At 39.9% G+C, this 13376-nt stretch overlaps 2 protein-coding genes across 8 annotated transcripts; both read right to left on the bottom strand.

The window, feature by feature from the left end:
- Positions 1-10: 10 nt before the first annotated feature.
- Positions 11-3826, bottom strand: wfdc2 (WAP four-disulfide core domain 2). The gene is made up of 4 exons (XM_066671653.1): positions 3488-3826; positions 2190-2327; positions 1864-2001; positions 11-300 (listed from the first exon to the last, which is right to left on the bottom strand). The coding sequence occupies exons 1-4, from the start codon at positions 3582-3584 to the stop codon at positions 167-169; spliced, it is 507 nt and encodes a 168-aa protein (XP_066527750.1). The 5' UTR covers positions 3585-3826; the 3' UTR covers positions 11-166.
- A 3424-nt stretch (positions 3827-7250) lies between these two features.
- snx21 (sorting nexin family member 21) lies at positions 7251-12313 on the bottom strand. Of its 7 annotated transcripts, none has more exons than XM_066671777.1 (4): positions 12187-12262; positions 10942-11241; positions 10248-10405; positions 7251-9542 (listed from the first exon to the last, which is right to left on the bottom strand). In XM_066671777.1, exons 2-4 carry the CDS (start codon positions 11204-11206, stop codon positions 8793-8795), a joined length of 1173 nt encoding a protein of 390 aa, XP_066527874.1. In that variant the 5' UTR covers positions 11207-11241; positions 12187-12262; the 3' UTR covers positions 7251-8792. The 7 variants fall into 7 exon arrangements, with proteins under 7 accessions (XP_066527874.1, XP_066527872.1, XP_066527875.1 ...); XM_066671775.1 differs by lacking the exon at positions 12187-12262 and adding an exon at positions 11570-11696; XM_066671778.1 differs by lacking the exon at positions 12187-12262 and adding an exon at positions 11592-11691.
- Between the last annotated feature and the right edge of the window lie 1063 nt (positions 12314-13376).

The following is a 13376-nucleotide window of genomic DNA, read 5'->3' as shown; positions in this document are numbered from 1 at the left end:
TATTAAGGTTACAAATGTAATATAAAAAAAATCCCAATTGGGAAAATTTTCATGAAATGTATGCAATTTCCTCTCACACAAGCATGCTCTCTCTCTTTCTCTCTCAAAAACTCAAGTATGAAATATAATGTATGACTGAGTCCCTCCAGCTGCCACCCAGGCTCAATCAACATGGTTCACTGCAGGCATGGCCACATGTGGTCCGGCAGCACTTCTGCTCTCCAGGACATTGGCCATCATGGTAACAGTACTCTGCACACATTGGAGTCCCCTTGGGTTTTGCGCATCGACCAGGCTTCACTGAAAGGGACAGAATACGATTAGTCTTGCCATCCAAGCTTTTCCTTTCTTAATCGCACAGATAGTGGTGCGCTGATCCAGTTTGTTTGTTAGCTATTGTGCATTAGTACAGAATGTTGATTTTTGGATACAAGATGCAAAACTGGCAACCTATTTTCTCCCCCCCCCCCCCGGTGACCTTGGTGACACTGTGGCATAAATGCTATACAGTGACACAAAAGAAATAAATACTTATTTAATATTAAGTCATTATTTAATATAATTCAAATATCCAGTGTTCACAGTATAGTTCTCAAATTAAGATCTCTGTTTTCAGGGTATTTTGACAGTTATATTCTTGGCGATACAACAAAAAAATGAAAAATATTTTCATTAATTTCAAGAACACTACTGTGACAAAAATGTTATATTAATATCAAAGTAAATGTAATTTATTAATTAAAATGATCTATTTTACTACTAATAACAGTTTCAAGCATTAAAAAAAATCTAAATATTTCCTTATTTTATAAACAGCAGTGACTCATATTCTGATTTTGTATAAAATAAAGTCTCATATAAATCCACCACATAAACAAAGTGCAGACAGTTGTGTGCATATAAACAGAACACGTAAAACAAGTATAGAATGCGTAACCTTAAAGCTTCACCGTAAATAAAACAAATACAGAATAGATGTTATTAGTCAGTGCCTGATTGGGTTAAAGCTCATTGGCTGTTGAACTCTTCTCACATCATTTTCAACTGGGTGTTTCTGCTTGAGGTGGTAAAACAGATTAGTTGTGTTTCCCCCTTTTGTTCTTACAGGCTTCTTTTGTATCTTACTATTACAGTGGTTTGTTGTACATCTGATTGCACAACCAAACCACCTCCATACGACTGAAATCACTCACGTTTTTGGAGTCAATTCTTCCACATCAGAACCACTTTCCACAATGCCTCACGTGTGCCAAAATGACTCACGTAATGAACGTACGGGTTTGTAGCTGAAAACCAACCAGGGACAAAGTGAGTAAAGTAGCACAGCTACACTCCGGTGCCCGTTTTGTTATTTAACTTTGCTTAGAAATACATCACAGCATGAAAAAACAGTTCTGTGGTTTAGAATGTCAGAATAAAAAAATAAATTGGTACACTTGCTGTTTATTGTCATTTCACAAGTTACAACAAAATTATGTCTCTGCATTCAACCAATGTGTAGCAGTGAATATAACAAACACACACACACTGCCCTATAGGGGCAGTGAGCCGCCATCTTCAGGTGCCTTGCTCGAGGGAATGCTGAGGAAGGAGACAATGCTCCTCCTCCACTCTCATGCACCTAATTCTTCTGGCAGACAAGGGGACCAAACAAGCCTTTTTTTTTTGTTGGGTCTCAAGCACGATAGATGACAAGCAGTGCAACTGTGCATCCCTAAGTAAATATTTTGTAATCAGTACTAATACCAATACAAGTCTGGGTGTGAACTTTCCTATATACAGATATTCCACGCTTTTTATTTTACATGTTGATGCCTTCATTTCAAGGAGATTTCCTGCAACAAAAAAAGTCAGAATTCTTACCTGAATAAGGGGCGATGCATTCATGGCCACATCCGTTGTGGCAGCATTTCTCATCATTTGGACAGTCACTGTCACTGACGCAGTATTCAGCACACATCCCTGAGCCCCACTTTCGACGTGGGCACACACCAGGCTTCCCTGTTACAGAACACATGTTTAAGTCAAGGAGCTGTCTCCCAGAGTTAAGAGGCAGTGGAGGCAGAAATCCACCCTTCCATTTTCATTCTTTTCAAATGATGCTGATTTGCATTTGGGTCGTGAATGGATCTATGTCAGCCAACACTGCTGAGACAGAAACATTGTGGTGTGTTGTGTAGAGTGCTTACTGAAAGCTGGTGGCACGCACACGGCTCCACAGTCAAACACACAGCATTTGTGGTCACCTGGACAGTCGTCATCACAGACGCATGCACGACTGGATGGGATCACTGTCAACTTCCTGGGGCAGTGACCTGCTTTAAACACTGGCACAAACAGCTTGGTGTCAGATTGATGAATGGAAACACAGATTGATTTAATTTACTGAACTGCACTGATTCTTTGGAACTGTTTATTTAATTGACTCAAATGCAACATTTAAACAACAATCTATGCCCATATGAGGATATTCAGGCAAAAGGAGGTTTCTCTATGGAAAATTAATGACACTTTTAAATATCGCCCTCTGGTAGTGTATTACACAACAGCTAGTGTCGCTGTGCCACAGCTCCAGAGTCCTGGGGTTGTGGATTCAAGCCCAGCTCCGGGTGACTGTCCGTGAGGACTTTGTTGTGTTCTCCCCGTGTCTCCATGGGTTTCCTCCAGGTGGGTGGAATGGATACTCAAAAATGTCCTTAGATGTGAGTGAATGTGTGAGTGTGTCGCCCTGTGAAGTAGTGGCACCTACTCCAGGGTGTGCTCCCGCCTTGCGCCCAGTGATTCTGGGTACCACCACAACCCTGAACTCTATATGCATTATTCATTACTGACAATGAGTGCATTTGTTTGTCCCTGTTACCTTCTTTTAGCTTCTATGGTTCATATTATTAGTTAAGTCAGTGGTGCATTTTAGTGATCAAACTAAGACTAAAAATCCCAAATGCTGACAGCTTTTATAGCTCTCTAGCCCACACTTGTCATTAGGAATGGCAAACTTAGGCTCATGTTCTACTGCTCCAGAGCAACCCATTTAATTTTATGCCTTTCTATAATTCTCTGGGCTCTTGTTGATTATACAAGCTGTGTGAACATTATGTAGCCACGACGGAGACCAGTGTGCTGTGCTGAATGCCTATTGAGACACTACAAACGTTTAGCAGTAGTTTTTTTTTTCCACATTAGCCTACTTTTTTCACCCACAGCCTGAAAAACCCAGAGTTTTATACATGTTTTAATGTGAATCTATTCACATAGTTTCACATTAAAGAGTCGGTTCGTAACAGGCTCCAGATGTTGATTATTTCTTAAAGGAAAGGTTTAAATCTTAGTAGAGATTCAGTCGGTGTCTTTTAGCCGTTTAAGGATTATTTAGACCCCAGCCATTTTTTTTTCCACAGTGTGAGTTTTGTAAATGGCTGTTTTATTTCAGAGACTCAAGAAAACTATATTTGAAAAGTAAACAGTGTTAGTGCAGAGCTGAACTCACCTGTGGAGTTTCTCCCCGGGGCCGAGGCGGTTGTTCTCGGCCATTCAGTCACACAGAACAGAAAAATAGCAACAAAATACAGCACTGGTGTTTTCATCTTTCTAACGAGTGTTCAAACAGGACTGAGCTTGTTAGAAACAAGGCGAACTGACAGCAGAGACAGAAGGGAGGGGTTGTAGGGGGTTTGACTGAGGGGGAGTATCCCTCTGGTCCTTCTGGCCCCTCTTTAAAGAGCCCGTATCATACACTTTTCGTGCATTTCATACTTCCCCACGTGCTCCACGGCATAGATGTCACGCCACACAGTTTACTTTCATGAAATACACGCGGGGCAGGTCAACTCTAGATTAATACTGTCTGTGTGAGGCCGAGGAGTATAGTAAAGAAGGCCTGAGCTGAAATATACATCTGTTGTAGCAATTGACTTTACGCCCAGAGGCATGCTTTATGGAGGCTGAGAAAATTAAGTGAATATAAATTTAGTTGAACATCTATATATATACCTTGTTTTTTAACAGTAGGGTGACCAGACGTCCTCTTTTACCCGGACATGTCTTTTTTAGATCTAAAAAATGTCCGGGCGGAATTTCACAAACGTCCGGGATTTTGTTTTTCTAGAGCTTACATAGAACTTCGAGAAGAGTTTCGTTCACAAACTAGTCCCGCCCTCCCCTACTCCGATTGGATAGCTTGATTAAGAAGGGGCGTGGTGAAGTAGCATAAAATCTTCGGATTGGACGGTCTAACTGTAGACTACTGACGTGCAGACTGACCAATTAAATGTTTACAGAGAAGGCTATCGACCAATAACGGTAGCGCTACAGTCAGACCGTCCAATCAGAAGATTCTAGGCTACTTCACCACGCCCCCTTCTCACTCAAGCGAACCAAATGGAGTAGGGGAATCCCGGACGTTTGTGAAATTACGACCGGACATTTTTTAAGTCTAAAAAAGAGGACATGTCCGGATGAAAGAGGACGTCTGGTCACCCTATAAAATGCAGATTTAAAACAGTGGAGAGATCTGTCTGCTCCCTCCTGCTCCTCGCCAGACACAAAGCTAGACCAGACTGCCAGTTTGAGGGAAAACCACCTACATCAATGAGTAGCATTGATGAGTTTAAAAATTTCAGACCATAATAGCTATGCGCCATAAATGTGAACGAGCGGCAGCCATTTTCCCTGCACCTTAATTATTTATACTAGACATTATTATTGACTTTCTCTTCAACCATAAATGTTCTTTTAGGATCCTTGCTTCCACATTAAATGGGTCAGTTTACAATCTTCTATACTTCGTTTCTCTTAAATAGACGGCTACACGAAGCCAAAGATGGCGATTCTTATAAACATGCCTCGTTTTAAAACGATTCTTATTTCCCATATTAATTTAAAACTCACAACCAAGTGTATATCATGTCATTAAAACAGCTACTTAATGAATATAACTTGCCATAATTAAAATTGTTCTACCTTAAATGAGCAAATATGCAAGGCTTTTCAAACACAAAATTTATTCATTCATTGTCTGTAACCAGCTTATCCAGTTCAGGGTCGCGGTGGGTCCGGAGCCCACCCAGAATCACTGGGTGCAAGGTAGGAGCACACCTATGGACACTTTTGAGTTGCCAGTCCACCTACCAACGTGTGATTTTTGGACCGAGGGAGGAAACTGGAGCACCTGGAGTAGGGTGACCGGATCTGAGATGGTGAAAAAGAGGACACGGCCTGGGTAGTCACACCCCCCTCTGCCGTTGTATGCTTAGCTGAACCTACGTGTGCTTTTAGGTCCTTTACACCTTTATTTGCTACACATGGGAAAACATGTGAAATTCTTTTTTAATTCATCCGAGAACTTACATTTACATTTCGGCATAGCTGCTCGAGCTGAGGGTGGGTACATGAGCTTTGCCTTACGTAAACAAGGACTACTGACGTGCAGACTGACCAATTAAATGTTTACAGAGAAGGTTATCGACCAATAACGGTAGCTCTACAGTCAGACCGTTCACTCAGAAGATTTTAGGCTACTTCACCACGCCCCCTTCTCACTCAAGAGAACCAATCAGAGTCAGGGAGGGCTAGTTTGTGAACGAAACGCTTCTCGAAATTCTATGTAAGCTCTAGAAAAACAAAATGTCCGGGTAAAAGAGGACATCTGGTCACCCTAACCTGGACGAAACCCATGTGGACATGGGGAGAACAGACCAAACTACTCTCTGACAGTCACCTGGAGTGGGACTTGGACCCACAACCTCCAGGTCTCTGGAACTGTGTGACAGCAAAACACATATCAATATGCCTCAGTTTCTCTAAATAATAGAAACTATGGTATTTACACTTTTTACTGCTGTTATTCATTTTTATCATATAAAACACACAAAAGAGTTGGTTCAATCATCATTTCCCCCACTTTATATATATTAAACACACAAAATATGGAACTTACACCTTTAAACTTTAGGCAGGCATTTATACTTCTATCATTTGTTCAGGAATGACATGCTGTTACCTGTTCAGCAGAAAGTAAGCCAAATCTGGATCAGTCTTGTTGTCTAAGCTGCATGCCTCCATATTTCAAACACAAGGCCAGTATTTCCTATCATTTTAACTCTAGATCTGGCCATGAAGATTTTAGAAGGACAATAAGACTTTGTAGGTCAGGTTAAATCTAACATTTTATTTTTGCTTGGTGACTTCAGTAGTAGTGCCACAGTCCAACCAGATTGGGCAAACATATACTGTAATTTCATATTTTAAATTTCAGATAAATTCATTTTAAATAGTTTACTAAGCCATTTAGTGTGGTTTGGTGGGAAATACTTTTACACAGCATTTTTCAGACATTAAACAGCTTAAAAAAAGATTTCTTCCCCCAGATAAATGATTAACTTATAAACTATTAAATCATTGATTATACACAATCTAAAAGTAAGAAGATGGATTCTTTCCTAATTGTCCTATCATTCATGCACATTATAAACACTTTAATCTGCAGTGTGAGTGTTAAAGTAAATATAACTACAGCAATCCATGTTGCTATGCTGACAAAAAAATAATGGTTTGAATTTGTTAGATCTCACACCCTGTTTTATTATTTTAAACCGGTTGAACCTAATGTATTTATGTAAGTAGATCATTTTGAAGATTAGTCTACGCCTATTGGCATTTTGTCAGGATACATGAACAAACAACCTAAGAATTGAACCAAACTTTATTAAACATTCCCATTAAGATTATAATATTAAAACATTCATATAAGATTGTGCTTGGATATCAAAGTGCTACAATTTTTTCCAATTCCAGGAGCAGCAAATTTTACATAGCATTGTGTAGAGTGACACCTAGTGTTCATTCTAAAACTCTTAATATTCCACTCAAAACAACAGTATAAACTGGGAATCTTAAGAAATCTTACATTGTATCTAAATAATTTTTTTTAAATCAGCTCCACTGAACATAGAGGAAATCTTTGTAGTTGTACAATTGCAGACTGTAATCCACCTGTTTCCCTGTATACTTTCTTATCCCAGTTTCACCCTGCTGTATATCAGTCAGGACCACCACAGAGCAGGTATGCACAGAAACAGATGGGATTTTAACTATTTTAGAAAACACATCTAGTCATTGTCTTTAACCACGTATCCAATTCAGAGTTGCGCTGGGTGCAAGGCAGGGACACACCCTGGGTGAAGCACCAGCCTATTTACATAATGTTTAGTGTATGTACACTCTTAAAATACAAAAATATACACTTACAAAATAACTATTACACGTTTACTGAAGAAAATCATTTTATTCCAGTCAAAACACACTCAGAACAAATAAAACACTTGGAATATATATTAGAAATATTTTCTGTTCGATGTAAACCTGAGTGTTTGAAATAGGAGTGCTTGATAATAAGCTGTGTGCCATGTTTCTTTCACTCCCTCACTCATCAGTTCCTGCTTTTTCTTTTACTGGTGACAATTTTGTAGTGCATGATTTAGGAAAGTGAAAAGTATGACCTGTTGACATAATGCCTTCAATGTGCCATTAAAAAGAAAGAAAAAACTATTGTATTAACAAATGTACAGTACACTTTACTACAGGAAGGCCATTTTAGTTTTGTAAAATTTATCAAAAATATTTCAGACATAATCAGAGGAATATTATTCTAATTATTCTAATATTATTCTAATATTATATAATTTCAAAATATACGGACTAAATTGTAATACTTTAATGCTACTATACTTTCCCTAATTTCCCTAAATAATAAATAAATACATATATAACACACTCAATTTTGTAGCACTGGGAAATAAAACGTAACAGAAAACATAGCAGCGACACACAAAAGGAAAAAAAAAGTCTGACATTTTGTAATGTGGTACCTCAATTTTACCTGAAGTTTTAGAGGAATATTAAGCATTGTTTAACATTAATTAAAATCTATACATCTCCTTTAAAATTAAATTTAAACCACTTTCCCCTGCTGAATTTTATAGATATAAACAAACTTTAGGTAACATTGCTGCATGATTTCCCTAAACATATTTGAGCACAATGAAAATAGTTATTTAATAAAAATAGGTCTCTAAAAAGGCTGTGCTTTCTGTAGTTATAGTATACAACTAACTATTTCAAAAATATCAGCTTAGCTGTAGGTGTAGTGCAGTTTGAATATCACTTAAACATAAAACTTCTCTCTCTTTGTGCAAACACAACAAATCTTTAAAATGCTGGTGAGTATACATTATAATTGCTTACTACTGTGTGATTGTTCGCTGCAAAAAAGCATAAATGCAATGGGTTAGTATTAGTTTCACAGGTTTATCTGCTATGTGAACAGCACTATAGTAAAATCCCTCAGGTTGCCCCCAAAATATTGCAACAACTATCATCAGTTCTGGTCAAGGATGGCTGGTGTCCAGCATAGTTCAGTGATTTCCCTTCTGACCCTGAATTTACACATTATTTAAGTGATACTCCAGCATTTACTTTTGACTTTACAGCCCATCTGTTATGTGGAGTTGAATGCAATAGACAATTATTTTGACTGAAAATTCTTTTTTTTAACAATTATTTGAACAGAAAACACTGTTGACTTAATGCAGCTAAAGTCTGGGCAGAATGTGAAACCATCTATTATGTAAACAGGCTTTTTCCCTAAATGACTGTCCATGGTAAACATCTGTAGGCTAGTACAGTGGTGAAAAGTACTGGAGTATTTCAATAATTACCAGCTTTACTTAGTGCAGACCAGAACTGCAGGCTCCTGTCCTAGGGCCTACCTATGGGTGTTCTTCCCCTTTGCACTTTCACTTGGCATCTCCCTCACTATCCCCCAGGTTCTCCTTTATGAGAAACTCTTTCAGGTTGGGATGACACCCTACATCCACTCCAAGCTCTTGGATGTCCTGCAGAAGGGCTTCCCAGCACCGCTTGTCCTTGCAGATCTTCCAGGACAGACGGACGTTGGCCTGCAACAGAGGCACAAGCAGAGGGTGAACCTGGGGTGGTGGTGGCTGCTGTTTCAAGGTGTCTGGGGAAGGTGCCAGGTCCTGTAGTGCTCTGTCACAGTGCTCCTGTGCCTCAGTTGGTTGCTCCAAATCCTGGAAACAGCTGACTAGTGCCCCCAATGTAAAGAGCCAGTGAGCCTTCTGCACAGGTTGATGGTGCAGCAGCTGTTGGCAGCCCAGTTTCTCCTGGAGCCTCAAAGCATTGAGCAATGTCCCCACCGCTTCCTGATAATGTCCCACGCGCAGCAGCATCTGACCGGCACGCAGGTCACTCAGGTAAAAGAACTCCAGGAAGGTGGGTGCAACACGCAGCTCATGGAGTGAGTGTAGGTGACTCAAATACTGCTCAAAAGCCCGGCTCCGCTTGGCAATGGTCTCGGCTGCAAAGTTTTTGCGGAGCTTCTTGCGGGGGAAGTAAACGCCCTCCATTTCATCCCCGTACCGGCGTCGCAGACGGCTGTGCAGACGTTCAAAATCAGTGTAGCGACGAGTGATGACGCCTGGTGTTTTGTCGAAAGATGCAGATTGAATGATGTGAATGGTGTAGAGCTGCATGAAGAGGTGAACACAATTTTTATAACACACATGACAATCCAGAAAAATATAAGCCTGTGCTGTAATAATCAAGTATATTTTACAACGCAAAATGTACTTCAGTAGCAACTGGTACATTTTAAGAACATCTGCTATGTATATGGTATGCTGTGTCCTATTTTCACATAAAATACATACTGGGATTGATCTTAAAATAGAAGGTTAAATGTCTGAGGAAGTACAAAGCTATAATATCTTGGAGCCACTGAACAACATATACTTAGCATGCTTCCACATGCATCTTGTTTGCAGCTCTTCCCTGAGCATGTAACTCTTGGTAATAAAGGATGTCATTTTTAAGCAGGCTATTGGTTTTGTTCAACATTTTTAATGGTAAATAATGTTAGGAGTCCAGAGGCAAGAACTTTTATTGCCATTGTGTATATACTATAGCTGTATTTAAACATATTGATTGAAATGCAGAAGGGTGATTCATGGGCAAGCACAATTGACATGCACCATAAATGTGTACACCTTTAAACTTCCAATAACTCAACTATTGGTGAATCACTGTTAGACAAAATAATTATTGGCCCTCCAGTAACATTGAGGGAGGGAACTACAAAATCAATATGGACCATTTTGAGGATTGACAAGCAAACTTATTCAAATGCAGTAATGACAGGTAAAAAAAAATGATGATGATGGAAAGTGGCTTACTACATATTTGGAGTTTGTCTCATGTACTACGCTGGCATCAGTGACTTCAAAAATAAGCTTTTCTGACGCACATCGAGGCCGAAGGCTTCTCCAGCTCTCCTGAAGCTGCCTGGTGAGCATGTTTGAACCCTTCAGGGTAGGGCTGGTAGGGCTTATGTCTAAGAAACACAACAGTAATTACTTGGAATTGTGAAATATGTAGAGAACTGAGAGTTCTCACAACTCTAACAATAAAAACAAGAACTGAAAGCTAAGTGTCCTTTAATAAATCTGTTTATACTAGCTCATTTCTGGTCACACTTGTGTGATGGCAGAACAGCAGGACCTCATAATTTGCATTACAGCTTAGAAAGAACTTTTAAATAGATGAAGATGAAAGCAAGATGAGAATGCATGTCTGCTTTACAATTGCTTGAAGAATCTTTGGTGTTGCAAAAACAATGCAGTCATTATGTTGTGCAAAATTCGAATAACCACAAAATTACTATAAGCCATGATTTACTGCCTACTTCCTTTGTGTTCAAACTGTCGTAACTGGACTCGTAAGAAATCCAGAAGATAGAAAACTACTTACAAATATTAACTTAAAATCTTTTAGAATCTTTATTTTGGTTGATTCTTAGTTACACCTAAAATACCCACAAGGCTGTAGTTTTCCAAACCAACAAAATGAATGAAGAGTGCTTGGACTTACTACCTGTGCTACTGCATGGATTATCTAATGACTCCCCAAAGAAGTCAGAATCACTGTCTGGGCCCGACGCTTCTCCTGCATCTTCAGAGTCCAGGACAGCATCCCCCTCAAAGCACAGTGTTCCTCCAAGTCTGGCCGACACATAGTCTGTGTCATCATCTAGTTCAGAGCTTTCTGGGCAGTCATCAGTTCCATCTGCATCTGTGGGGTGCTCTCCTTCTTTGAACAGTGTGCGGCGAAGTCTGTCAAGCAGCTTAGAGGCCATCCCACACTCAGCACAATCCTACAGAATATGGTGCTCTGGATTTGAAAGCCAAAGCCAGAGACAAACGTTAAACAAAATACCCACACAATTTTGAACTATCCCTTAACCACCCCCACACACACACGAGCATTGCATGTTGTGTCATACAGCAGCAACGGAAACAGTGAAAGCTCTACCATTTCAGGATATTCCACTGCTCTGTGAAACCCGAGAACAAACCCTGAAAGCGACTATTATATTTAATTCATAAAGGCACGTTTGCAAATGAGACTAAACCAACAAACACTAACTGAATTTGTTTGGCCTCTAAACAGATAAGAAAACAATGTTACAATTCACAATTATTCATAACATTAGACAAACCCCGAGGGAAAAATCCAGTTACTCAGCAAACACATATCTGTTGAATTACACATCTGCCGACAAGCTGAACGAGGCTCTTGTTCGAAGTAGTCGTTCCTCCTTAAATGGTATACAGTGACCAGTCAGGGATCTGGGAATGTTACGTTAACTGTACGGTTTAAGGTGGAACGGATAATTAGAAATAGAAGTGGGAGAAAGGGAATCAACTTCAGCCCTTGCCATCTGCGGAGATCTATAAATACTATTCACGGACGGCAAATAAAAAAAAATACATGAATAAATTAACCAAACAAGACGTTTCGTCGTATTAGCAGAGACCATACGAGGATGGTAGTAGCAGAGTCGCTAATAACAGTTCTGCTGAATCAGCTAAAATTAACTTGGAAAATAACATGGCAATGAGAATTTAAGCATAAAGACGACTTTAATATTGAAAACATGAACAGTCCCATTACGTAGTGTTTCTAAAACTGTTGAAGAGCAACAGGTCACCTGCTAACAACTAGCTAACTGGCTAAAATAAAACACGTTACAGAACTTTAAAATTAATGTCGGTTAGGAATATCACAGATACAAAATATAACTTAAGTGAGAACACGAAAAGTATTTACCCGCACCGCGTATTTCTACTGAACACACAAACGGACATCACACACAGCTCAGGAGGACAGGCACTGCGGCTGAGAGCTGAGCTGGAAAAACAGTAGGAACATTTCCACTGGCCTGGGTGTGTTGAGGTAGGCGTGTACACACACACACACACACACACACACACACACACACACACACACACACACACACACCCCTATCTTTCTGTGTGTGTGTGTTTCATAATCAAATACATATTAACATTATACACAAACACACACAGTATATAGAAGAGGAGTAGAGAGTTATGATTGATAATAAGCAGAGGAAACATTTCAGGGAATAGATATTGTTATGTTCTGTTACTGTTATAACAGAATTTCTCAGGCATCAGTGTATTCTTACGAATTTTGTTCTTTGTTTCTTTTTTTGAAGCATTACATGTCTGGTTTCTATCACCCCCACAGCAGACTGTTCTGTTCATTTTTCATCCATTATCTGTAACCGCTTATCCAATTCAGGGTCGCGGTGGGTCCAGAGCCTACCTGGAATCATTGGGCGCAAGGCAGGAATACACCCTGGAGGGGGCACCACTCCTTCACAGGGCAACACAGACACACACACATTCACTCACGGACACTTTCGAGTCGCCAATCCACCTGCAACGTGTGTTTTTTGGACTGTGGGAGGAAACCGGAGCACCCGGAGGAAACCCACGCGGACACTGGGAGAACACACCAAACTCCTCACAGACAGTCACCCGGAGCGGGAATCAAACCCACAACCTCCAGGCCCCTGGAGCTGTGTGACTGCGACACTACCTGCTGCGCCACCGTGCCACCCTTTCAAACCACTCTAAATGCTTTAATTATCCAAAAATATAAAAATAAAACTCTTTTGAACTGGCTCAAATTTGACATAAGATGCCTCCTATTGAAGTTGACATGGAGGCCTGACAGAAGAAAGAGTCTTCTTATCATTGCACAGTGCACTGAAGTTTACTAACATCAGAACTTTGACTGGAGCTGTGATCAGATAGGAAACGGAGAATCTTTTTGGTCACAAACTTCACAAGTGTAGTTGGTGTAAAAAAAAAAGATGTTCAGAAAGAAAATGATTTAGAGCTCTTTCAGGAGAAATGAAGTTAAGTGACTTGCTTTGACTCTCCAGCTGATGAGAGTGAGTAGCATTAGTATTTTACAATGCAAATATGACCTTG

Source organism: Hoplias malabaricus, chromosome 5 (assembly GCF_029633855.1).
Source record: "Hoplias malabaricus isolate fHopMal1 chromosome 5, fHopMal1.hap1, whole genome shotgun sequence".
Classification (NCBI taxonomy): domain Eukaryota; kingdom Metazoa; phylum Chordata; class Actinopteri; order Characiformes; family Erythrinidae; genus Hoplias; species Hoplias malabaricus.
Note: the sequence above shows the minus strand (reverse complement) of the source record. Positions and strands in the feature narration are given on the sequence as shown.